The sequence below is a fragment of the Poromitra crassiceps genome (assembly GCF_964638095.1).
Source record: "Poromitra crassiceps genome assembly, chromosome: 12".
Taxonomy (NCBI): Eukaryota; Metazoa; Chordata; class Actinopteri; order Beryciformes; family Melamphaidae; genus Poromitra; species Poromitra crassiceps.
In genome coordinates this window covers 14,704,061-14,729,731 of record NC_139632.1, presented here as the reverse complement: position 1 = coordinate 14,729,731, position 25,671 = coordinate 14,704,061, and the positions used below count along the sequence as shown (strand labels likewise).

At 44.0% G+C, this 25,671-nt stretch overlaps 2 protein-coding genes and 1 pseudogene across 3 annotated transcripts in view; all 3 read left to right on the top strand.

Annotated features, from left to right (window-relative positions):
* The first annotated feature begins 951 nt into the window (after positions 1-951).
* LOC310786037 (pyruvate dehydrogenase E1 component subunit alpha, mitochondrial pseudogene) lies at positions 952-2,158 on the top strand (annotated as a pseudogene). The gene has a single exon. The product of its transcript is annotated as a pyruvate dehydrogenase E1 component subunit alpha, mitochondrial pseudogene (transcript).
* A 1,209-nt stretch (positions 2,159-3,367) lies between these two features.
* On the top strand, positions 3,368-11,106 carry calr (calreticulin). Its single transcript, XM_083648088.1, has 9 exons — positions 3,368-3,590; positions 4,093-4,194; positions 6,359-6,562; positions 6,921-7,015; positions 7,334-7,543; positions 7,843-7,956; positions 8,441-8,584; positions 9,097-9,189; positions 9,771-11,106. Exons 1-9 carry the CDS (start codon positions 3,497-3,499, stop codon positions 9,999-10,001), a joined length of 1,287 nt encoding a protein of 428 aa, XP_083504214.1. The 5' UTR covers positions 3,368-3,496; the 3' UTR covers positions 10,002-11,106.
* A 400-nt stretch (positions 11,107-11,506) lies between these two features.
* The window catches only part of eps15 (epidermal growth factor receptor pathway substrate 15), a gene marked incomplete at its 5' end in the record, with an annotated part of 31,845 nt that continues 17,680 nt past the window's right edge, over positions 11,507-25,671 (top strand). The window contains 13 exon segments of the mRNA XM_083648081.1: positions 11,507-11,527; positions 11,530-11,559; positions 14,625-14,666; positions 16,915-17,004; positions 17,137-17,184; positions 17,299-17,394; positions 17,694-17,756; positions 19,347-19,472; positions 20,151-20,210; positions 20,515-20,754; positions 21,061-21,206; positions 22,336-22,492; positions 25,320-25,402. Coding sequence (XP_083504207.1) covers positions 11,507-11,527; positions 11,530-11,559; positions 14,625-14,666; positions 16,915-17,004; positions 17,137-17,184; positions 17,299-17,394; positions 17,694-17,756; positions 19,347-19,472; positions 20,151-20,210; positions 20,515-20,754; positions 21,061-21,206; positions 22,336-22,492; positions 25,320-25,402 — 1,202 coding nt within the window.

The window sequence follows — 25,671 nt, the reverse complement described above, 5'->3', positions numbered from 1 at the left end:
CTGCGTACAGTTTGGAGGTGGAAACCTTTATTTTTTTTCTGTGTACATTTTGCAAATAAATCTCAGTTGTCAGTATCCTACTGTAACTTATTTGCTGTTGATTAAAGGAATAAGGAATTATGTCTCCACTTAAAAAAAAAGTGTTGTCATCGGTGATGTAATAAATCCTTCTTCTTCTGTGGTGTTTTATGGCAGTTACCGCCTCCTTCTGGATTGATCCATCCACTGTTTCCCTACATTCTTTAAAACCCGATCCTCCTCTCACCCTCTGCCGCCCCCACTCAAGAGCTGTGTCCGTGTGCGTACCTGTGTGTGAGTGAGCTATGCTGTTTTACGTGCAATCGGACTGAAACTTTCAGGGGCTGTACAGAGCACCTGACCTGACAGAACCGGATTTTTTAATTAGGTGATTGCCCTAATTACCTAATGATGTGATTTCATCCTTCCTGGCTGACGCTACATGAGTTCAATGACGTTGTCATCAGTGATGATGTCATCATCAGTGATGTCATAGAGCAGGTGAGGCCCGAGCTGCGTGACGTGCAGTGGGTGAGCAAGCCTAGGAATCGAGCACACGAGATTGCTAGTGTAATAAATCCTTCTTGGCTGAGGCTTTATAAGTGGTGGGAGTAAAGGTAGGGAGAAGAGGACATTGACAAGTGGTGCATCATCTCCAGTCTCCACCCTAGGGATCGAGCGCCCGTAGCCCACAAGATTCCTAGTATTCCAGGAAAAAGGGGATATGATTGACAATTTGTTGTCCATAATTCCCTTCAAACTCCAATTGAAGCCCTGTAAAGACACAGACCAGTGTAGACAGAAGAATGGCTAATCTTCCAGATACACAACTTTTTCAAACATCTGTCACCAACAACAGGAGCTTGAAGATGGTAAAATACCCCAAAAACTGGACAAATGAACGACTGAACTCTCTAAAACAAAGTCTGGTAAATGACTCAAGAGCATTTCATTCAGATAAAATGTGACTATGCGTTGTGTCGGGTCACTGGCAAGGGCGCCCAAACAGTGTCAGTGGCGTGCAGAGTCATGTTTTCCCGTTCCTGTGCTGACTTCACCCCTCAGGTGACCTTTGACATCAAGAAATGCGATGTGCACCGTCTGGAGGAGGGCCCTCCGGTGCGGGCGGAGCTGACGCGGGCGCAGGGCCTGCAGTACTATCGCACCATGGAGACCGTTCGCCGCATGGAGCTCAAGGCCGACCAGCTCTACAAGCAGAAGATCATCGGGGGCTTCTGCCACCTCTACGACGGACAGGAAGCATGTGCCATGGGCATTGAGGCGGCCATCAACCCGTCGGATCACGTGATCACGGCGTACCGCGCTCACGGGTTACACCTACACCCACGGCGTCTCCATCAAGGAGATCCTGGCCGAGCTGACGGGTCGTAAAGGGGGCTGTGCCAAGGGCAAGGGAGGCTCTATGCACATGTACGCCCCACACTTCTATGGTGGCAACGGCATCGTAGGAGCACAGGTCCCTTTAGGAGCAGGCATTGCTCTGGCCTGCCAGTACCAAGGCAACAACCAGGTGTGTGTCGCTCTGTACGGAGACGGAACAGCCAACCAGGGCCAGATCTTCGAGTCGTTCAACATGGCTGCCTTGTGGAAGCTGCCGTGTATTTTTGTCTGCGAGAACAACAAATACGGCATGGGGACGTCTATGGAGAGAGCTTCAGCCAGCACCGACTACTACAGGAGAGGAGACTACATACCAGGGATCAGAGTGGATGGGATGGACGTCCTGTGTGTCAGAGAGGCCACCAAGTTCGCTGCAGACCACTGCAGAGCGGGCAAGGGTCCCATTCTCATGGAGCTGCAGACCTACCGTTACCATGGACACAGCATGAGTGACCCCGGGGTCACCTACCGAACTCGCGAGGAAATCCAGGAAGTGCGCAAGAAGAGTGACCCCATCTCCATGCTGAAGGAACGCATGCTCAGCAACAACATGGCCTCCGCCGAGGAATTCAAGATAATGGACGTGGAGATCCGGAAGCAGATTGAGGAGGCAGCTCAGTTCGCCACATTGGACCCCAAGCCGCCTCTGGACCAACTGTGCAACCACATCTTCTACAACCAGCCACCCATGGAGGTCCGCGGCACCAACCCCTGGTCCATGCTCAAGTCCGTCAGCTAAGGACGACATACCGCATTCCACAACTTATGGGACTCTGTCAGTGTAATTATTTAACTGTTTTTAACATTATTATTTAACATAAAACTGGCAACAAGGGATGGATGCCTTTTTATACTGAACAAATTATGTGTTTGCTGTTATTCTATTTGTCACCATTTTTTTTTACCAAGATAATAAATCAAAGTGAACTGAGATGAGTATTCAAAATGTGCATCATCCAGGTGGGTGCTACACATCGGTGGTGTCTTGCCCACTCACCAGTCCCAAGTTTGGCAGCTTTAAAGCCTGGTGACATCACTGATGACATCATCACTGATGACATCACTGATTGGCAGAAGGGAGTCCGAGACGTCGAGCAGCGAGGGAGGTCGGCGTACTGGCACAAGGGCCAAGCGGTCCGGGAACAGAGGTCGAATAGATACAGTCGGTCTGTGTGGGAACACCCACAGAATTTCACTACGGCTGGAGTGGGGGAAAAAAACATCTCAATGGGCTGACTCACCTCTACACTACAGGATTGGGGATTCTAGAGCAGGTACATAGACGTCTGTTCAGATGTGTGTTTACTGCGATGGTTGAATCCCCGATCCTGTCTGCCTGGGCTGGGCTAGCAGCTAAATGCTAACTATGATGAATGGGGAGAACAGGACGATTTCCCCCACCCTGACCATGGCCCCAGCCAGCAGCCGGAAAGCTATTAGAAGACGACATCACTGATGACATAATCACTGATGACATATCCGTTATCCATTCCTGACTGAATTAATGAATGCCTGACTCGCCCCAAAAAGCCTTGTCTTGACCCAAGCTTGGCAGGTTTAAAGCCTGATGACATCACTGATGACATCACCTCAGCCAGGAAGGATGACATCATTGATTACATAATCACTGATGACATCATATCGGTTATCCATTCCTGACTGACTGACTGAATGAATGAATGCCTGACTCATCCCAAAAAGCCTTGTCTTGACCACCACGCGCTGCGCAGGCTGCGCACGTGGTAAAAACGAATATTTGGACCATGTGTTATAAGGTCCATAAGGTCCCCTGTCCCTGTCCACTTCAACTTTTTCCCGGATTGGCATCAATGCGGAAGTAGAACGCTTCCCCTTCATCCGATTGGTTGAGGTCAGTTACGCTTCCTGATTGAGGTTCGGAGCCGGCGTCCAATCACATTCAGACATCTGTTCCGAGCCGAGAGGAGAACAGCAGCGGCGTTTTTACGAGTCTGGGCTGGGAAACAGGACGGGGCATTTTCATTTAACGTTAACGTTATTTGTATTTATATTTATAGTCCGTTATTTTCTATTTGAAAGGGTGCTATAGCTCGTGGGGATGACCGCCCTGTCGCTGCTTTTGATGGCCGTATCGGCCGCATATGTGCTGGCCGAGTCCACTGTATATTTTCGAGAACAATTTGAAGATGGGGGTAAGATCCTTGAAAGAGAATCCTATCCTTTACTGTTGATGTTGATCAGTTTCGCAGTTTTTGTTGAAATTGTAACGTTAAATGTTTCAGAGGTGTCAGTCAGTAGGCTACATGCATGCACGGACCATGCTCTAGCCCAGCTCAAGCAGAGCTGCCTCGATCATTATCAGCTTGTTGGCTGCAGTTTATGATTTTTTTTTACTGGCATATGATGTGATGCGTTGTGTGCTGACGGCTCATCTTGAAATGCATTGAACCTATAATATGGGTAGCATCATCCATCTTTTGACCCCCATCCCCATCTTTTCCCCCGGGGCATTAGCTAACTCCGCCTGCTTGCCTGCCTCCCTCCCATCCCCCTGCCTGCTGCATGTCTGCCCTGCTCTTTCACACTGTCATACCCGACCGACACGCCCCGTCATGTTTGTTTTCGTACACACTGATGGTGATCCTGTCAAAGTGACTGTCCAGCTGAATTGTCATGTGCAAACTGTTTTTTCAGATGCCTGGAAGAGTCGCTGGGTGGAGTCCAAACACAAGTCAGACTATGGCCAGTTTGTCTTGACTGCCGGGAAGTTCTACAGCGATGCAGAGAAAGACAAAGGTGAGAGGCATCCTTTCCCCCTCAGTCAGGGCTGCCTCTTATGGAGTTCTGCCTTCTGATTGGATCAAACGTGTCGCCGACCCCAAAATCTTTCAGAACTGATTCTAGAGAATGAGAGGCTCTGTGGTGATATCATACACCAGATACCATACAATAGTGGGTCCTAAGGGAATATATAGCTGTTTTAGACCTATTTTAACACAACAACATCGCTGAATGCAGCTTTAAAGTTGTGTGAACTGTCGCAGTTTTTAAAATGTAAACTGGGTCAGCCAGCTAGAGTGAGACGCTCAAGCTCAGGCTCAATAGGGTCCCATTGCCATTTCCACCCAGTGATGCCGTTTGTTTACAAAAAATGCTGATAGGCTGATATCTGTATATCTCTGATATCTCTGTGGAGGAGGTTCAATTACAGATGCTTGGGAGTAATGTTAGTTTTTGTTGCATTCTGGTCCTTGTTGTGGTTGAAGTTAGTGCAGTGTTAAACCACATTGGTTTCACATATATAGTAATTTAAAGTGATAATATGGAAGATTTCAGTTTTGTTCTCTTGGGTGACACCTATTGGCGATCAGTGGTAATTGCAGGTGAGATCCAAACTGTTATTATGTGACATTACTCAGTTTGTTCGGCCATAGTATCCAACCGTAATGCTAGCAGAGCCTGGAAAAAAGCTTGTTATCCAACTTCACACAAGAGTTGTCAGGAACCTACAGAGTGAGTCTATTGTGTTAGCTCCGCCCACCCTTTGTCACCACAGACTAGCCTGGGTAAACCCAGCCTCCACGTGACCTCTATCTATGTGCTATCAGTCACACTTGTGACTGATAGCACATAGATAGAGGTCACGTGTTTACCCAGGCTAACCACAGACACCAAGTTCATAAATGCTGCAATACTGAAAATGCAAAGGCTTCCATCAATGGGCCATACGCTCAATCACCATTGTGTTAACACATTCACTGCCAACAACGTATGAACATGTTTTCAGAATCCAGCTGTTCCCTGCCAACAACGTGTTTACACGTTTTTGGCATCGATTTTTTTTTTTTGACGGTGGGTTATGCATCTAACCCTTTTACATCTCTTATATAATTATTGGAGCCACCGAACGTTTACAACCCATTCCACCGACCCACTAAGTGGCAACAGTGCTCTCCTGGCTAGAGAAAGGAAAGCATTTTTTTAACTTGTCACGCCATTCTCAGCCCAGCCATTCTCCTTTTCGCGCTGATTGCTGGCGATGCGGGATTGCAAATTTACATAATAGATTCAGCCGATCTACTATGATCGGGTGATAGATTACAGGTGGAGGAACACACTTTGAAACACGCAGCATAAATATGACCAGAATCGCAAAAGCTTCTCTCAACCAAAACTCCAAACGAGCGAGTCCATCCCGACTTCCTCAAACAGCGGCCGTGCAGACATGCAGGCACAGGAGAGCAGCAAAGCACTGACTGGTGACAAGCTTGTCCGCCCACGGAGGGAGGAGTTGAAGCAACTCGAGAGGGAGGGAGAGAGAGAGAGAGAGAGAGAGAGAGAGAGAGAGAGAGGGAGGGAGAGCGAGAGGGAGGGAGAGAGAGAGAGAGAGCGAGAGGGGGAGGGAGAGAGAGAGAGAGAGAGCCAAAAATGAATGGTTAAAGTGACTGTTCCATCCAATTTCACAAAAAGCCGTTTATCTCTGAATATTCTTTCTGACCCTAAAACCATGCTGTATTCAACTGCTAATGCTTACATAACTACTAACTCTACAAACTAACTCTTTTAGACAGAGAAAGTACACATTCTATTAGTACTTTTGAGATATTGTATGTTCACAAACTCCAAGCTGAAACGAATCCTCGGCTCTTATAAAATGAGCCATAATCCTCAAAAAACGGCTTGGCAGAAGCTACCTACAGCAAAAAAAAACGTCTGGCAGTCAATGTGTTAAGTCACTTTCAGATAGATAGTGACTTAACAGACATTTATTGAGATGAAAATCTTCCGTATTATCACTTTAATAAAACATTAATTCTAAATCATAGGACTGCAGCTCTTTAGGTTTCAGATGTAATCCATCCATAATGTGACATTTTCCATAGCACTACTGGCTGAATACAGAGGGAACACTGACCGCCCCTGTACGAAAGAAAGTGCAGTAACATGATCTCTCCTGCAGGGCTTCAGACCAGCCAGGACGCCCGCTTCTACTCCGTGTCATCCCGATTTGACGACTTCAGCAACAAGGGCCAGCCTCTCGTCATCCAGTTCACTGTGAAACATGAGCAGAGCATCGACTGTGGTGGAGGCTATATCAAACTATTCCCCTCCGACGTCAACCAGGAAGACATGCATGGAGACTCCCAGTACAACATCATGTTTGGTCAGTGTGGCTCTCTAGACACTTGAGTGCTAGAGATCAAATGTAGTATTCCTCAAAAACATTGGCAGATCGGTTAAGGAACACATGGTTTGTGTTTTTTGGCACTTGTCCTTGTCATCATGTTTCATGGCATTGTAAAGATGCATTTTATATGCCTTACAACAAACAAGGCTTCCACAAATGACATGACAGTGGTAACTTTCGCTAACAATTAACACAAGTTAAATACCACTGATTTGTTGTCTTTTAGATGCATTTGAGGTATTCCTTATGCCTTTCCTCCTCGTGCTTTGCTTAGTTTTTTTGGACATTCGACTGAGAGATGAAATCCCAGTCATCGTTTCTGTTCCCGTCTCAGGTCCTGACATCTGTGGCCCTGGCACGAAGAAGGTTCATGTGATCTTCAACTACAAAGGAAAGAACCATTTGATCAACAAGGACATCAGATGCAAGGTGAGACGTGCAGCAAGAAACTGTTGTGGTTTCTACAGTACACGAAAGAGCCTTGCCAGATTCCAATGCCCTGTTGCACAAAGAAATGCATACTTATTTTTGTAATTAGTTGCTGCTAAAACTTTGGAATTGCAAAACCTTTCACTTTCTTTCTCACCCTCAAATCAAATAACTAAGAATCTAAATTAGAATAGCAAATGGTATTGCATATTATAAACACCTGAGGTGCGGTGGATATAACACACAAAATGACTTGTCCCTTCAACAACAAATGACCCACTGCTCATGGGTTTAATCATCTGTTTGTCTGTCATGCAGGATGATGAGTACACTCACTTGTACACACTGGTCGTCAACCCTGACAACACTTACGAGGTTAAGATCGACAATAAGAAGGTGGAGTCCGGCAGTCTGGAGGAGGACTGGGACTTCCTGCCTCCGAAGAAAATCAAGGACTCTGAGGCCAAGAAGCCAGACGACTGGGATGAGAGGGAGAAGATCCCTGACCCTGATGATAAGAAACCTGAGGTCAGTCTTTTGATTAAAACGCTTAAAGATTTTTTTTAAATTTCTATTATATAAATATATGATATGATATAATATCATATAAATTATATATATATATATATACAGTATATAAGAGTTCATTTGCAAAAACAGGTAAACGCCATTCTTAAAATGAAAAATGAATGAATATATATCCTGCCTACCCTTAAATGTCATTTTTGTTATTGAACAGCCCTCGTTTGTATGTACAGTACCTGTTTCCAAAATGCATTTGATTTGCCTCAGCATAGTTGTGTTTCCCCCCCGTGTCCGTTTGGCAGGACTGGGACAAATCCGAGAACATCCCAGATCCTGATGCCAAGAAGCCCGACGACTGGGACGATGAGATGGATGGAGAGTGGGAGCCTCCCATGGTCACCAACCCCGACTACAAGGTAGAAAAAAAAACTGATAGTACACAAGTTCTGATAAGTAATATACTACTTCTCAACACAAGTAAAAACAGTGTCGTCTTTGTCGGCACCGAAAAATATTTATACTATACTACTAAGTTGGGGTATTAACTTTCTATAATAAAGCACTTTTTAAAGGGCTTTTCTTAGATTTGTGGGTCAGTTTCATCAAAATGTGATGTCACAGTATGACAGTATTTCCACCCTTCTCTTGTTTTAGTCATTTTTTGCACGATGCATCTCTAATTCCAATTTCAGAGCCGTTTCATGAACATTCAGGAATATTTTTTTGCCCTCATGTCCCTTTTTAATTCCCCACGCTTCTCTCTGTCCAAGAAAGAAAAAGCTGTTGCGGCATAATTTCCCCCGATAAACGACGTCATCAGAAGATCTTTTTGCTTTTGTGATTTCTCAAAACGAACCATGTAATGTTACATGGCTTTCTGTGTCCACTTGCTTTCCGTAGGGCGAGTGGAATCCCAGTGAGATCGACAACCCTGCCTACAAGGGCAAGTGGGTCCACCCTGAGATCGACAACCCAGAGTACACTGCCGATGCCCAGGTCTACAAATATGACAGCTTCGGCGTCATCGGTCTCGACCTGTGGCAGGTAAGATGGCCGACTACTTTCTGACTAAATAAGACAAGTCTGTACAATGTTTATCTACTATTTATGTTCTTACCAAAGACCAAACATTAATATTTGGTTCTTGCTTTTACTACCTATTCCATTTAGCAGACGCTTTTGTCCAAAATGACTTAAAATCAGTATATTTTGTTAACAGTAGTCAAACTGATCATATATCACATCTTCATCACCTATATTCATAAATTCCCTAGCTCTCTGCCCTGTGGCTAAAGTATTTTCTGCCAGACGTAGTGCAAATCATCTTTGTTGTTGGACTAATTTGAATGTGGGCTAATGCAAATGGGATGGAGATGGCAGACAAAAGTCCTATGCTGGTGCCCAAAACCCTTACATTACATTCCTGTTTATATTTGGATTTTAGATCCTATAGCACACTAGTTATTCACTTGGTTTTGTTTGTCATTTCTTTGTATGAAGCAGCTGACAGTATAATATCAACTCAATAACATACTGTAAATGTCTTTCTGCTGCAGGTTAAGTCTGGGACCATCTTTGATAACTTCCTTATCACCAACGACCCAATCCAGGCAGAAGAAGTCGGCAGCGACACGTGGGGTCAAGCCAAGGTCAGTCCTCCTCAGCCTCCGTCCTCACCTGTTTTCAAGTCACGTTTGTTTATTTATATAGCACTCTATCACAAGGATGTGTCACAGGACTTTACAGAGAATGTGTCCAGCTAGATCTAACTAAACAAAACTGCCCCCCCCCCCACACACACACACATGTAAACACATGTATGTAAACTGTCTTCAATTGAAGCTTTTTTATGTGGATATTACATTGTGTCAAATAAACTACTACATGTACCACCACTACTACCATGCACGCACGCACGCGTGTCTAGCTAGATTTAGCTAAGCACAATCAATAAACAGAATTGAAAAATCTTATATAAAACAAGCATACTCTAACCTTAGCCTGAACTACCTAGCAACCAAAGAATCTAGCTAATCTACAGCCTAAACTGCCCTATGCTAACCTACCGGCATCCCTCAGACTACTGAGTTTTTGATGCAGATCTTCCACTAACATTTTACTCTGTCTTCTTTATTCTGAAGGTTCATTTTGCTAAAAAAAATAGCAGCTTTTGGAACTAATTAATATTGCTGTCTGAGCCTATAATTTTTTTTGTTTACTTCCTTCCCAGGACCCAGAGAAGAAGATGAAGGAGAGCCAAGAGGAGGAGGAGAGAAAGAAGCGTGACGATGAGGACAAGCAGAGGAAAGATGAGGCCAAGGAGGAGGAGGAGGAGGAGGAAGAGGAGAAAGAGGAGGAGGATGAGGAAGAGGAAGAAGAGGAGGAGGATGAGCTGGAGGAGGAGGAGGAGGAGGACGACGACGACGAAGGCACAGACTCTAAACTCAAAGATGAGTTATAAACTCCTCACAGGAACTTTTAGAAGAGAACGTGACTGTGTCAATGAGCCATTGGATCAAGGCTGGAGACTGAGCTGAAAGACCTTCATGACCGACACCCTGGGGCGGGGGGTGGGGGCTTTAGTTTTGTTTACAGGACGACGTGAAAAAGGGCAACAACTGTTTTGTTTTCATGTTTACATGTGCTATTGTTGTTATGAAACAAGGAGGCTGTAACCGCAACGCAAAGAATGAAGGCTATAAAGTTTGTCGAGACCGGAAACTATTAAACAACACTCATACAACTGATTTGCTGTTAATATGCAACAGAAAATATAAGTTGTCAGCTGTGTTCTGCACAAAGTTGAGTTTTTATGAAGTTTATTCTTGTCTTTGTTACATGAAAAGATACATTTCGGTTATGATCCATGAAAATGTTTTGTTTACCTCAGGCGTTTGTTTTTATTAATCTGTCATGTGGTTTTATTTTATTTTTCCTTTTTGCAAGCTGCCCCTCTTGACCCTCCTTGTGTGTTGTGTGGATCTCAGAGGAGTTTGTAAGGTTAGACATAATATGGAGGTCTACTTTTATCCTGTCTCTTCTTATCTAATCCTCTCAGATCCATAAAGTTGTGTATGATGTACGGACAAGAGTGCATCAGGACAAAAACTGTATATATGTGACGGCCTGCTAAAAAAAATGACGTTGCCCATAGGAAGGTGATATGGGGTTCCTTGAGCTGGAATCCCTTGCATAGTTTTGTACTGTATAGTAAAAATAGCAACTTTTTTTCTCTTCAGTGCAGGTAGATTTGTGTGTCTAGAAATAAACCATGCATTTACTGTAGACTCCTGAACTGTAGGACGCTTAAGTCGCAGGAAAGAGCTTCTGTCCAATGGCACGTATTCGTTTTAGGTTCATCCAGTAGTGTGGTCTGTCACTGGATGCTTGCCGTAGATATAGTGAGCAGTTCTCTCATTTCCACACTGCTGTAGCCCAACACACTGTCCCAAACAGACTGAAAGCTGGTCCTTTTGTAAAGACACATTTTGTACTAATGCTAGTGATTGAAATGGGAGGATGTTTTCATTTTGCTGTGTAAAAAGAGGGGGAATCTGTCCAATAAATACTACCAGAAGGAAATGAGTTAGAAGTCCTTTCCCTATCAAGATGTCTTTTATTATATTACAGTGGGACTCACTTTGGCTGCATTGCAGACTACATAATTGTACATTGGCCACTATATGATCCTTAGGGCATTTTACTAGCTATATATTAAGTTAGTAACATTTAGCTTTTTTTCCTGTTCACATTTCTCACACTCCTCATTGGCTAATTTATAGTTGTTAGCCATATGTTATGTTTTGGCTGTAGGGATGCTACATGGCAGACTATCTAAATAGCTATGATTAAAGTCCACGGTAGACAGACTGTCTGCATTCCAGTCATGGATTTCCATGGTTCCTGTTGAAAGTCCAGCGCCAGGTTTTTTTAGCGACCCCTGTGTGAGTCTGGCAGCAGCGCAGAATGAAAGCAGTGGGAACAGAAACACTATGGCTGCCACTCTGTCTCTTACTCAGGTAACACTGTCTTACAACTCAAATCTAACGACCAGAAATGTTGTCTAGCCTCTATCTACTACTCATAAACATTTCAATAATGTTGGTTAATGTTGATAGGGGAAAACGCGGTCGTACGGCGATCCGTGTCCTTCTTTTTGGAAGTTTCGTCCGGCTCTGACTGGGAAAAGTTTCTGCCTAATCTCTTTGGGGACTGCGTAAGGGCGTAGCTAGCTAGCTAGCATGCTAGCTAAGTGCTAGTTTGTGTGTAGAATGGGGCTGTTTGAGCTGCTTTAGCAAACTAATGCCAAGCAAACGTTGTGCGGTTTCGATTCGATTGGGGGATGTAAATAACATTATTTTGCAATGCCGTAGTTTGCTGGAGGCTATTTGGTCCTAGTCAGGAATGTTATGAGCCTCCATGTGTTGTTTTGTTATGGCTCCACTGTCAAAGTGTGTTTGCTAGAGCTGGTGCTATTGCTCACTGCTACAAATATAGCAAGTTAACTCTCTTCATAGGTTACACAGTCTATATTGAGATTCTCATCGCTGCTTATTTAGCTTGCTAGATCAGTAGATGGTTAGGCTCACTAAGTATTTATTGATATTATTAGAAGAGTGAGGTTAGTGTGCTGCCCATGACCTTTGGAAATCAACTAACGTTAGCCTTGTTTGCTATTGCCCGCGAGGTTTGCCCTGTATCCAACTGCCCATCTAAACAGAGAGAAAAAGATGCTTGGGTCAGCTAACTTAGTGTGAACAGTTAGCTGTTTTGCTCTTAATAAGAGGAAGTGCACTTGAGTGGACTGTCCTTCTGCAGTCACACAATATTGCTAGTTCAATGCAGTATGTGGAAGTTAGTTTTTGTACTGTGCAAACAAAGTATCTAGTTGGAAGCACCCAGGTCTATGGTCGTCTACTACTAACGTTAGGACTTGTTACCAGAGCCACTGTCACCTCTGCCTACTAATAATAACCTAACAGTCTGGACACAGCAGTATTGTTGCCATCATTAGCTGTCACAGATGGGTTCACAAATGGACTTGCTGAAGCTGCAATCATAGGCCGCGATTAAAAAAATATATATATCTCGTTCTCTAAATATTTCGAGATGAGATTGCCATGATGTGTGTGAGTTCATCTGTCTTTCAGTATGTTGTAAGAAGTCTTGAAGCCTATGTGCTGTCTTGCCGAAGCTTTTCCACTTGATAATCTGTGTCCTCAAACTATAGGCCTACTGTAGGGTGTATGTATAGTACTGTACGTGTTTCCTTGCTGCTGGTGGATTAGGGAGAAACATTTTCTAGAGCAAACTAGACTAGCCTGCCTGTCAACCCCCGGTACTGTGCCGTATCTTGCCATCTGCTGCAGTTTGTATAGGCGAGCTACAGAATGATTGAGGGGTGTTTTTTCAATGCTCAATTAAAGACTCGCCAGTACAATGACCACAGTGTTGCAGGCAACCGCCAACAGTTCCAGGCACACTCTCGTGTGTCATAGAAAAAGTGGCATTGGACAGAGAAAGATAAGTGTCTGTGATGAATAGTCATCGGATTATGAATTGGCAATTGACATCTGGCTGACGCAGGCAGCTGGGCTGAGCAAGTGAGCATAGGCTAGGTTTTTTTCTTGCAAGTCTCACCCTCGGTGTCCAAGCTATGTCAATCTTTAACGGGACTGAAATCCAAGAAACTCTTTGACATTCTCCCTTTCTTTTACAGTGGAGGCGATTTGTGTGTGTGTGTGTGTGTGTGTGTGTGTGTGTGTGTGTGTGTGTGTGTGTGTGTGTGTGCGTGCGCGTGCGTGTGTGTGTGTGTGTGTGTGCGTGCGTGCGTGCGTGTGTGTGTTTGCACAACAAGCAAGAGTGCCTCCAGAAAGAAAGCCTTTTACCCACTGGTTAAAAATGGCCACTCCCCAGTTGAATCACAATACACACGATTAGCTTCCTTTACTTTCCTGCTGATCTGCACCCATCTATTTGAAAGCATAATAGCAGCAAACACAACATATGAACAGAAAATGATCGTGCTAGTTAGTTATATGAGGAATGAAATGCAGATTGTTTTCCTGTGCAGACCATCAATTGCATTAAAAGAGGAAATGGGGGGGGGGGGGGGGGAGGAAATGACATGAGGCGAAATAGATTGTTGTCTGTGGAGGGACACCCCGCTGTAGCTCTGTTCGCTGACCGTCAAGAGCCTCAGGAAGTGAAGCCTATATCATGAGGAGGGAGGAAGCGTTTGAGTCATGGTCCGTCAACTTGCAAATCAGCAGAGGAGCCTTCTGTAACCTGACTCATACGAGGCGGATGTGCAACACAACGTTAGTCGGAGAATATGGGAACTTGAATGTCACTCACTGCTGGGAAACATGGGCTAGGAGTGCCTCTCTCATACAATCATGAGTGGAATTACTCATGATAATGCTGGTTATGGCTTTGCCTCGGCCTACGTCCCCAGATCTGCAGGCTCGCCGCCATAAGCTGTCTGTGTTGTGGGGGAAAGTAGACTGCTGGCTCCAGCTGTTCCTACAGTCAGACAGGTCTTATGGCTGAGCTCTTTTGCACCACAAACATGTTTGGCTTTGGTTTTCTTTTTGTAAGAGCAGCTATCAAAGCCACTGTGTTCGTATTTACCCGGGGACAATTACAGGGCAATTTGACAACAAGCAGCGGTTTGAGTCACTGTTATGAACACAATGACGAGAAATAGTGCTGATATTTCCCTGAAGTCTGTGCCTGTGCCTCCCCCATCTGTAACGGATCATCCTGTTGTCTTTTGGCAGCTGCCTAGCTGGCACAGTGAAGGACACGCCTGGCCAGCAGTCAAACAAACACTTGTTGATCATTTGAGCTTGTAGACTGGATCTGTACAAGTTACAAAGCATGTGGAGCAGGAGCAGGAGCAGGCCCGGGATTAAGTTCAATGTTGTATCTGAACAACAAATGTAGGGGTTTTAGTTTAGCGATTTGTTCATTCTTATTCCGAGGCCTAAATGTGACCATCCAGACAGAGACACGTGCTTCTGTTATAGTTTCCCATTGTATTGATACATTATGATTCAGTAAACTGTGTCTTCCTCAACAGCTCTCCAGTGGAAATCCCATCTATGACAAATACTATCGGCAGGTAGGCAAAAATATCTCTATACTACCACATGATTAATTTATTCAGATAACATTGCTATCTTTTCAGAAACATTACTTCTTACACATTGCATGGATAGTGTGTACTGTATATACCAGTAATTGTATAATCAGTGAATTTAACTTGTAATTTCCATTAAAAAAAAGTACTACTATCATACATCATCATCATCTGCAGCAGTGATAATCAACTTGCGGGCCAGATACGCCCGCGATAGGGTGCAGAGTGGCCCCCTGACCATTGTCTAATTCACAATGAAAACAAACGTTAAATAAAGTTTGACTGAGGTCGTGCTAAATTGTCAAATATAGCCGACCTGCTCGCCGCCCAAGCGCTTATATGTACTTAACTCAGAGCCAGATTAACACCCCCAGGGGCCCCGGGGCACTGAAGCTCCCAGGGGCCCCCCTATCCATCGTCCGGATGTTTGGATGTTTTTTTGCCATATTTAGAGGAATATCTCATCTTAAATTAACATTAGTATTATACTGTTATGTTATTATTCTGTTTCTGAGATTCAGTTTCTCACTCACTCATAGGCGATTCTAGGCTTTGCAAAGAGGTAGCACCAGCAGGATGAAGATATTAGTCTGACTGGGGGGTTTCTAGAGGGGGCTGTGCCCCCCCTGGACAAAGAAATTTTGTACATTTTAAAGTAAAATGCATGAATCTGATGCACTCTGAGAGCAAAAGGAAGAGGCTAATCTTCACATTAATATCCTCTTCACTGTGCTGTGGCTTTACAATGATGAAAAAATAATTGACATTACATTTCCAATACAAAACAGCAGAGGGTGCCGCAGCACCACAAGCACCCCCACTTCCCGCGCCCCTGGTCACCACTTGCCCACAGGCATCCAATGAGACTAAATCATCAGACTTAATCTTCTTGGAAACACATTTTATTTTGTCCTGATTGGTCTTAGATTTGTGTCATAGTTCTGTGGAGCCCAACATGAGCCCGACCAAAAAAAAAAAATAATAATAATAATTGGAGGGCCCCTTCACCCCGAGGGCCCCGGGGCACCTGCCCCGGTTGCCCTATGGTTAATCCGGCCTTGACTTAACTAAATTATCCTAACTATCCTGTGTGCGCACAATTGTCAGACTAAACTCTGGCTGATGACCCAAAGACCTACAATCCTCTACAGAAAAATGAATATTAATGTTTGTTTATTATCTGGCCCCTGGCCTCCTGTCATTTAGGTAAAGTGGCCCCCGGGCAAAGCAAGTTGAGTATCCCTGATCTACAGTCTGAATGCTGTGACTTTGACTCTTGAACCCCGCCCTTCCTATTGCTTGCTTGTAATGTTGGAGATCTAGGAATTATAATCTTTACAAGTAACGTAAAGTAAAGTAATCTTATTTTATTCTGCTGTTCATGGTACTGTAAATAGCTCTGGATTAGAGAATCCAGCTAAAAACCTAGAATATGATATATGAATGAAAGATGGCTGCAGAGAGAGATACTGAAATTCAGAGAGATGCTGCATAGCATCGTCTGTGTGAATCCACAGCAGTGTTGTAACAGTGAACAGTGATCTCTCATCTCTCAGATCAGTGTTGTAACAGTGAACAGTGTTGTAACAGTGAACAGTGATCTCTCATCTCTCAGATCAGTGTTGTAACAGTGTTGTAACAGTGAACAGTGATCTCTCATCTCTCAGATCAGTGTTGTAACAGTGAACAGTGTTGTAACAGTGAACAGTGTTGTAACAGTGAACAGTGATCTCTCATCTCTCAGATCAGTGTTGTAACAGTGAACACTGTTGTAACAGTGAACAGTGTTGTAACAGTGTTGTAACAGTGAACAGTGATCTCTCATCTCTCAGATCTAGTCTCTGTGTCCAATGAGAGAAGCTGCTCCATGAATAAATCATGTTTCTCTTTGCCAAACCTGTCAGAGGAGCTAGCCGGTAGCCTAATGAAAGATGACTAAGTTGTTGTTGTGGTTAGTGTGTAGACCCAGTACCTCGCCCGCAGCACAGCAATTCTCACACTTCTTCACTTGGGGCCCTATTTTGTGCCCGGTGCAAGGCGTTGTCATTGCTAGTTTCTAGCACTCAAAATCTCCCTTTTTCCCTTTTAATTATGACCACTGGGTCAGTACATCAACTGTGTGTGTGTGTGTGTGTGTGTGTGTGTGTGTGTGTGTGTGTGTGTGTGTGTGTGTGTGTGTGTGTGTGTGTGTGTGTGTGTGTGTGTGTGTGTGTGTGCGCGCGGCGTGCAGGTTGATCCGACTGGCAGTGGGCGAGTGGCGGCCGCAGATGCGGCTCTGTTCCTAAAGAGGTCGGGTTTGGCTGACCTGGTGCTGGGGAAGGTCAGCGCAACGCACACATCGGCTGTCACTATTCTTGTTAATGAGCAAATATGACCTCATGCAGTAAAGTTAGTCACTAGACTAGAGAGTCATGTAAAATGTTGTCAATGTAAAACGCATATGTCTCTGTAGGTCTGGGATTTGGCAGACTCTGAGCGTAAAGGGTGCCTCAACAAACAGGTACAAATACATTGTGGATTTACTACATAACAGATTTGTGTGTTTTAGAGGCATTGGTTTTAGTGTGTGTAATCAGTAGGCTGAAGTCACTTGCCATACCTCTGCTCCCCTCAGCAATTCTTCATAGCGTTGCGGTTGGTGGGCTGTGCTCAGAATGGCCTGGAGGTGGCGCTCAAGAACCTCCATCTGGCCGTTCCTCCCCCCAAGTTTGTAAGTTTACTTTGTCTCTGCTCTTGTACATTTCTCTACATCCTTTCAATATCCTATCTATAAATGCCGCGGTTGTTCATTCAAAGTTTCCCCCCCAGACATACTCAGAAGTGCCGGTATTGGGACAATGAATGGTGTTTCTTTTGCTTGTCATTGTTTTTCAACTTGATTTAACACAGGGCTTCATAAAGGCCCAATGCTCACACGTAACTTTTTACTGTGAATTCACACCTGAGAATAACAAAGTGTAGCTTACTAACCTGATGAAACACAAGGTTAACTAATTGTTGTAATTCTAGCATGACACAAGCAGCCCGCAGTTACCAGGAGGAGTGGCCGTTGACATTCCCTGGGTTGTCAAGGTGAGGCAATCACAATCACGAGCTTTCCTGTTATTATACAGCACAGACCTCTCTGTGTTAGTGTCATGTCAGTAGTGTCATGTCATCAGTAGCATCCACTCCTAAACATAAGTTGATGCTTGTCAGTACTCGGTACCAAGTCTGTCCCAGTTAGAGAATCGGTTTGCACATGCACAAGCTAGCTACGGCAATACCACTTGGACAAAGACGGGCGGGGAGAAAGAAAAAAGCAAAGGGGCGAACCAAGGGAGAGACTGTGAATACGTGTGTGTTAAGGAGGTTGTGTTCAGGGTACAACTTTGAGATTTCACCTCCTACACTCCCCCCGCCATACATACAATAATATAATAATATTATTAAATAATATTGCACTTTGTAAAAATCAAGTCATGTATTGTCAGTTTTAGGGTGCTTATCTTGCCTAATTTCTGAGACCGACTGATATTAGCCTATGTGGTGGTTTGGAGTATTTTAATGTTTTTGTTTTTTATTTATATATTTTGATATACTGTGTAATATATATATTTTTTAATTAACACATTTAGAGACCAACTGCCTGTTTTACACATGTAGATTGAGTTCATTCTTAAAAAATGTGTATGTGGTATTTAACAAGTAAACGCATCCTGCACGTCCTGTTAAATAGAAAACCACATGCAGTAGCCTATAACTTGTTTGCAACCATGTGATTCCGATGACGTGGAAAACAGCGCTGGAGGGCAGCCCTCCACGAGCTACTATGGAGAATGGAGGAAAGAGTGGATGAAAGAGTGTTGGATGCTGCTCCACGCTGCAGGTATCGCCAGAAGATTGCAAAACATAATAGGATACATATGATCCATATACAATGAAGAGAAGCGTCTCTTGACGTGACGTCACCTGAGAACTAGTCTCAACGCCAGACCCATGAGAGTTCTTACGCTGATACACTATGTTACTGCATGCTGCAGAGCTCTCTCTGGGTCTGGGACACTTTCCCTCAGCCAGCTGGTTATGGGAGGGAACCGTTCACTTGGCCAGTCATATGCCATTGACGGATTCAGTCCTCCCCAATCAGTAAGGACTTTGCGATCAGACGACACGGGAGGCGCAGCCCATTTTTCGAACCGCTCTCTCATCGGTGCTACAACCTGTCACTCATTCAATTTCAGTTAACAACCAGCAGTGGCTGTGAAGTGGCACAGACTCATTTATATAGTATGCGGAGCGCAGCGATTCAACATAATATTTGAGTCTGGGGAGAGACTACCTGAGAACAAGCTATCAAGTTTGTCCTAGTGCTTTGCTGTAGCTAGCTCTTCCAAGATGGCGGACCATGCTCATAACTGATTCTCTAGCTGGGAGAGATTCGGTACTGACAATGCTGTCTAGAAAATGTTGAAAGGGAAACTTACCATGCAAAATATTAATGGTTATTTTCAATTATTTTCACAGATCATGGTTCTCAATTTCTCTCCTACCTCCCAAACTTTTCAGTAGCACATTTATACAATGATGAAAAACTTAATGCATAGTTTGTCCTTTACTAGAACAGTCTTTTACAGAAGCTGCTTCATGATAAAGACAAGCTGATCCTTTTTCCCCCCCCAGGCTGAGGAGAAGATGAAGTTTGACGCCATCTTTGACAGTCTGGCTCCGGTGGGAGGGATATTAACAGGAGAGAAGGTCAAGCCCGTCCTACTCAACTCCAAGCTGCCAGTGGACGTCCTGGGCAGGGTATGACCCCACACTGAGGAGGCAGACAGATGACAGCTTTTAGTGTAGTTACATCATGAGAAAACATACAGAGGCAAAGAGATGAAAACAAAGTGAGACAAAAATACAATAAAAACGCAGCAAGAAGAGAATAGTTACAGATTTGTACAGGTGGCCAAAAAACTCAAAAGGCCTTATTAAAAACACACTTCACCTCAAAACAAACGAAAGACAAATGAGAAATCAACAGGACAAGCAAAGATGGCTGCATTGGATAACGGGATTATATTTGTAACAGAATCTAAATGACAGCAAAACCTTTTTATTTAACCTTTATTTAACCAGATAAGACATTTGAGATACAAGATCTCTTTTGCAAATGTGATCTGGCCAAGAAGGCAGCAATTACAAGCCAGGTTACAATCAACATAAATTACAGTACATATAAAGGAAACATAAAAACAGGGCTATAGAGCTGAAACATTTCATAAAAGCAAGGACAACCAAATACACATATGTGGAAAACAACAGATTGCAGTAAATGAAAAAAGAGAAGTGAAATTTAAAGGCACTGATCTAGAACATGAACGCAGCGAGGAAGTGAGAGCTTGCTAGTTAGCGAGGGATTTCACCAACACATGTTGAAGCCCATTAGTTTCTATTGATGTGTGCTAAACAAAAAGTGTTTGTGTGTTGAAGGTGTGGGAGCTCAGTGACCTCGACAGAGATGGAATGTTGGACAGAGATGAATTTGCTGTGGTAAGAAATGGGATACCAGGCAGAAACCACCATACATTATAAATATAATCTGCCATCAAATCTGTATACTATTTCCCTTGATATATTACAGAATTGAACTCTGAAGTGTTCATTTATAACTTATAAGTTAGTGTTTATAACTTGTCCATGATTTTACACCAAAATGTGTGTGTGTGTGTGCGCATGTGTATGTAACAATAGAAAATTAGAATTCTAGACTTGTTTCAAGTGCGAAGGATCAATAAACCATGATATGGGTTATTGGTAACAGCCATTTCATCATTGATTTTTGCCCTGTCCCCAGGCCATGTATCTGGTCTACAGAGCTCTGGAGGGGGAGCCTGTCCCCATGTCTCTGCCACCTCCCCTGGTTCCGCCCTCCAAGAGGAAAAAACCCTCTGCGCCTCCCGTGATGCCCTTGTTGCCCTCGCCCCCCTCCGCCAAAGAGGCCCGCTCCGCCCACTCCGCCCACTCCGGGGCCAAAACCATGCCCCACCCTCCTAAACCGGCCCCCGCTCCTGCCCCGACGCCAGCCGCCGCCCCTGTGAGTACCAGAGCCCATCATCCCTGGTGCCGAAGTACATGAGAAGCTGTTGGATCTTTCAGAACCTTATAGAATTTATCTTTAACATTTGAAAACGAGACGAGCAATGCTCAAAATGAAGTCACATTGGCTTTTTCAGTGTGTTTTTCCAAAGAATGAGATGAGAGAGAATGTGAAGGTAAGTGAATTCTGAGGTTGAAATTACTGTTTTGTCGTCAGTGTAGGCTCTCGTAAATTTTAACTATATTCAGCAGAAGGCAGAAAGTTAGCCTTTGCTCATAGTTACCGTGTGTTTCTGCTGTCCAGTGGGTGGTGTCCCCAGCAGACAAAGCCAAGTACGATGAGCTGTTCAGCAAGACGGACGGTGACATGGACGGCCTGGTGTCCGGCCCCGAGGTCAGAGACATCTTCCTCAAGACGGGGCTGCCCTCTGCCACGCTGGCACGCATCTGGTAAGCCGGCAAAGTTCCCCGTCAGTCGCCTGCATTTGAGGCGTTCTGTAATTTTGTCTGTCACACACCCTGTGGAGATTTATTTTAAAGTTTTGTCTCAAGAATCAGAAGCAATGCGTTTACAGGAATATGTATTGGTGGCATGAGGGACACAGTTGATCTTTTAAAATCACATATTGTGTGTTTTTAGTTTGCACAATTCATAGAATAGAACAAGGCTTTTCAAAGTCTGAGACTGTGGGCCTCCCCCAGCTTGGAATAAGGAGCCCCCCTCCATCAATTCCTGGATGCCTATTGGATCATGATTATGTCATTTGATCCCATAGACACTCAACAATTGAGCCAAGCTAGCCTGATATTGCTGTTTGACATACTTCAGACTACACCAAATACATAAATCAATGTCTGTCTGATGGCATTTATTAGTTTCTGACAGTTGGAAAAACTGTCAATTTCCCTCAAACTATCTCTTTAACCAAATCACACACATTTAGGCTATTCTATGTGATCTCCTTTTGATAACAAATAACTAATGTAATATTTTTTCACTGAGCCTCCCCTGAACTGCTTGGAGCCCCCCTGGGTGGCCCGCCTCCCACCTTGAAACCCTCTAGAATAGAACGTTTCATACTTAGAACTGGAGCAATGGGCAAGTTGAAAATGAATCTTGATTTAAGATGCAAAAAGGAAAAATCCATAAAAACAAATGTGTCCCTCAATGGTCCTGATTATTAATGATCATAATAGTATAGTATCAGTATAGTATTGTTTTAGCTGTAAATGCACAATCCTCTGTGGCTTTGGTGCAGAGCCATATCGACAGCTTTTCGCAGCATCATAGCACATACCGACACAAACCAACGAGGACAACCCAATCTATCAGCGGATCCTCACATCACATGGATTTCATCTCCGCATGGCTGATTACCCTCTGTCCTTTTGTCCTGTTGTCTGTGTGTGTATTGGCTTCCATAACCAACGTAACAGAAATAGTCTTTGCCTGAGGTGTCAATCATTACTATGTCATGCTCTGTGTGTGTGTGTGTGTGTGTGTGTGTGTGTGTGTGTGTGTGTGTGTGTGTGTGTGTGTGTGTGTGTGTGTGTGTGTGTGTGTGTGTGTGTGTGTCAGGGAGCTTTGTGATATTGGAGATATTGGAAAACTGACCCGAGAGCAGTTTGCCCTGGCGCTCCATCTGATCAACCACAAGCTGACAAAAGGCCTGGACCCCCCGCAGAGCCTCTCCCCCGAGATGATCCCGCCCTCCGACAGACTCAACATCAAACTGGTGAGTCACAGTCTGAGCACCTGTACCTGAAGTCCACCAATCATTATGGCCATGACGATCAATAGAACAACAGAGTGGGGGGTACGGTGGTGCAGTGGTAAGCGCTGTCGCCTCACAGCTCGAAGGTCCTGGGTTCGATTCCCACTTGGAACGCTGAAGGAATGCGTGCCCGTCCGCATGTCCTCGAGTGCCCAACGCCCGGGTGGGGTCGTCAAAAGGGCCTTTCTGTGTGGAGTTTGCATGTCTTCCCCGTGCCTCCCGGGGGCTTCCTTCATATAGGAACCCCTTCACCAAAACATGCAATATCCTGGTCGCTGAAGTGGTGCCTCCTCTGGTCGTTAAGGGCGCCTGTTCAGAGGGAGGGGAACTCATTGGAATAGCGTGATCCTCCCACGTGCTATGTCCTACCGGTGATCGGTGAAGCTTCCCCTGTCAGGTGAAAAGAAGCGGCTGGCTAACTGCCCATGTCTCGGAGGAAGCATGGAGCCAGTTTTTGGCTCTCCCCAGATCGGCAGAGGGTGGAGCAGCAACCAGGATAAATAAATTAAAAAAAATTAGCACTAATGGGGGATAAAAATGGGATACAAAAATCAGGAACAACAGTCAACAGAGTCATTATTTTAGTAATAATAAAAGTGAACAATGAAATCCCAATAATTTATAAATACAACCACAGTGATGCTGATAATGGTGCTGAAGTAGAAGTGTGTCTCGATTGCTCAATCGTGCACTATATAATATATATATATATACGGTATATATATATATATATATATATATATATATATATACATATATATATATGCCAAATTGGCATGATCCCTCTGTGTGATCTTGATTTTGGTGCATTGCTGACAGATATTAGTACATCAGTTTTGGTCAACATTAAACATGTGAAAAATACAAATTGATTCCCCCCCCTCTTCTGTTGTGTGTTTGGATTTTTTCCTTTAGCTTGCGGCTGTTCCTCTGCTTATTTTCCTTCTGTGTCTACTCTGCATATTATGCTTTGTCCACTTTACATGTTGGGATTTCCGTCTATGGAGACTCTGCCGAGTGAGTCTGCTAGCAGCTAGCTAGCAAGAGTCGGATGCATCTCAAGCGCAAACAGGCTGCCTTTCCTCATCCTCTCTTCTACTGTAACTCGTATTGATTTCATCTAACTTCATATTTCTATTTGACTTGTGTTCATCCAGTTTTTCTGCCAAATCTAAATAAAAAAATACTTTGCATTTTCCCATGCCCACTTCAGTAATGTTCATTCAAATACTGATGAGGAAAGGAGACAACAGGAGACGATGCCATTCATAGTGTTTTGAGATGCATCCACTGCACCATATCTTGGCTGTAGATGTGACTTTTGTTTCTGTCAAAGGTTTGAGTTTATTTTGATTTAATTTATTTATTTCAAGTACAGCAGAATGGAGGCAGTTGCAGTCTGCACCTGCTTGACATAATACAAAAAAATTAAATCAAGCACAATAGAAGTACTAGAAAGAAACCTTTGGACCTAGAGCTTGTGTAGGACCTTATTACTAGTATTCTCCCAGTATTACTATCACTCCTCCTATAGCTCCATTCTTGCCCTTTGTGTCTCCATCAGTGGCTGTCTGTAGTTTTTGTGAACGCCATCAATGTAGCACTGTCTGTCGCCATTCATTTGTTTGTGCTTTGCTATGAATGTATTGTGTCATGGACGTCCTGACATCACCGTGTTGTTGGTATCGTTCCCGGACCATCATTTTTCCCTAGTATGGGCCGGGATAACCACGCCCCAAACTCATTTGATTGGTCGCCGCAACTGCTTCTTCCTGAAAACATGCGCCAAGTAATTTTTTTTGTTTAAGATTAAGGTTAGGTTGTGAAAAAAGTGCAGCTCAGGGTGTGCTCGGTCCTGTGTCTTTTTCCCCCCAATATTTTATTTTAAATTTTTAGAACAATTAGAGGGCAAACAAACACGCTCAGACACAGGAAAAGAAAAAAAACAAGACAAAAAAGAAAACAAACATACATAAGATCAACATTCAATATTACATGATTACCAGCCGCATAAGGTGCTTATGTGCTCGTGAAAGACATTATGCCTGGGGTCTCACACAGGGGGATCATGAACCAGCCAGGCGAGTCACCCACTTCCCCCAACCTCATCTAGGTAGGCCAAAAACAGGTCCCAAATGGGCGAAAACTTTGTGAGTGAATTGGTCCTCATAAATCTCAGTCTCTCCATCCGTATAACAGAGGTCATATCCGTCAACCACAGTTGGAAAGAGGGTGAAGAGGATGACTTCCATTCCTTCAGAATTAGTTTTTTGGCGACGATTGTCTGGTCCTGTGTCTTAACGGGTAAGGTGCTTGCCTTCCAATCTAGGACTGGGGTTCGATTCCCGGTCAAACCACACACATTTTTATAAAACATTAGGGTTAGACATTAGGTTTAGGCAAGTACAACAATTTGTTTAGGGTTTGGTTCTGGTCGTGGTTATATGAGAAAACCCTATGCCGCACGTTTTCAGGAAGAATCAGTTGCGGCGTTCAATCAAATGAGTTCGGGTGCGTGGTCATCCCGGCCCATACTAGGGAAAAATGACGGTCCGGGAACGATACCAACACGGCGATATCAGGATGTGCGTTGTGTCATACACTCTGTAGTCATTTTGAGGTTCTTTGTAGTTCGACAAAATACGTTTTGATCCAGTCTAGTCTAGATTCATCTGTGATGAAAGATAATTCTTAGTCAAGATGAGGTTTCATCATTGTTATGGTGTTTGGCCGTAATAGTGAATTTACATCCACCGCTAAATTATCCTCTTCCTTGCTGGGTCTCCAGACTAACGCGGCCAACCTAGCAGCTGACTTCTCTGCCATCAAGGAGCTGGACTCTCTCAGCAACGAGATCGTCGACCTACAAAGGTAAGCAAAACTAAATCTGTTCAAAAACAAAAACAAGCACACAACTCATAATAAGCTGTGTGCAGACTGGTGCAGGTTACCTTGTTGGGGCAATGTACAGTAAGCGCTAAAGTTGGCCTGTTCTTGGTTTGATTGTCCAGTCACTAATGTTGTTCATGTTCATGTTCATGAATGGGTCAAATCTTTTTTTGTGTGTGGCAAAACACAAAGATCCCTAGTACAGTTTAATAGTGCACACGTGCTTAAGAAAGCACATAAGATAATAAATG

Bases quoted from the DNA above. Each gene is read 5' to 3' on its own strand.
- calr (XM_083648088.1), top strand. From the start codon at position 3,497: ATGACCGCCCTGTCGCTGCTTTTGATGGCCGTATCGGCCGCATATGTG. The intron at 3,591-4,092 runs GTAAGATCCTTG...CTGTTTTTTCAG, and splicing joins AGAACAATTTGAAGATGGGG to ATGCCTGGAAGAGTCGCTGG. The intron at 8,585-9,096 runs GTAAGATGGCCG...TTTCTGCTGCAG, and splicing joins TCGGTCTCGACCTGTGGCAG to GTTAAGTCTGGGACCATCTT.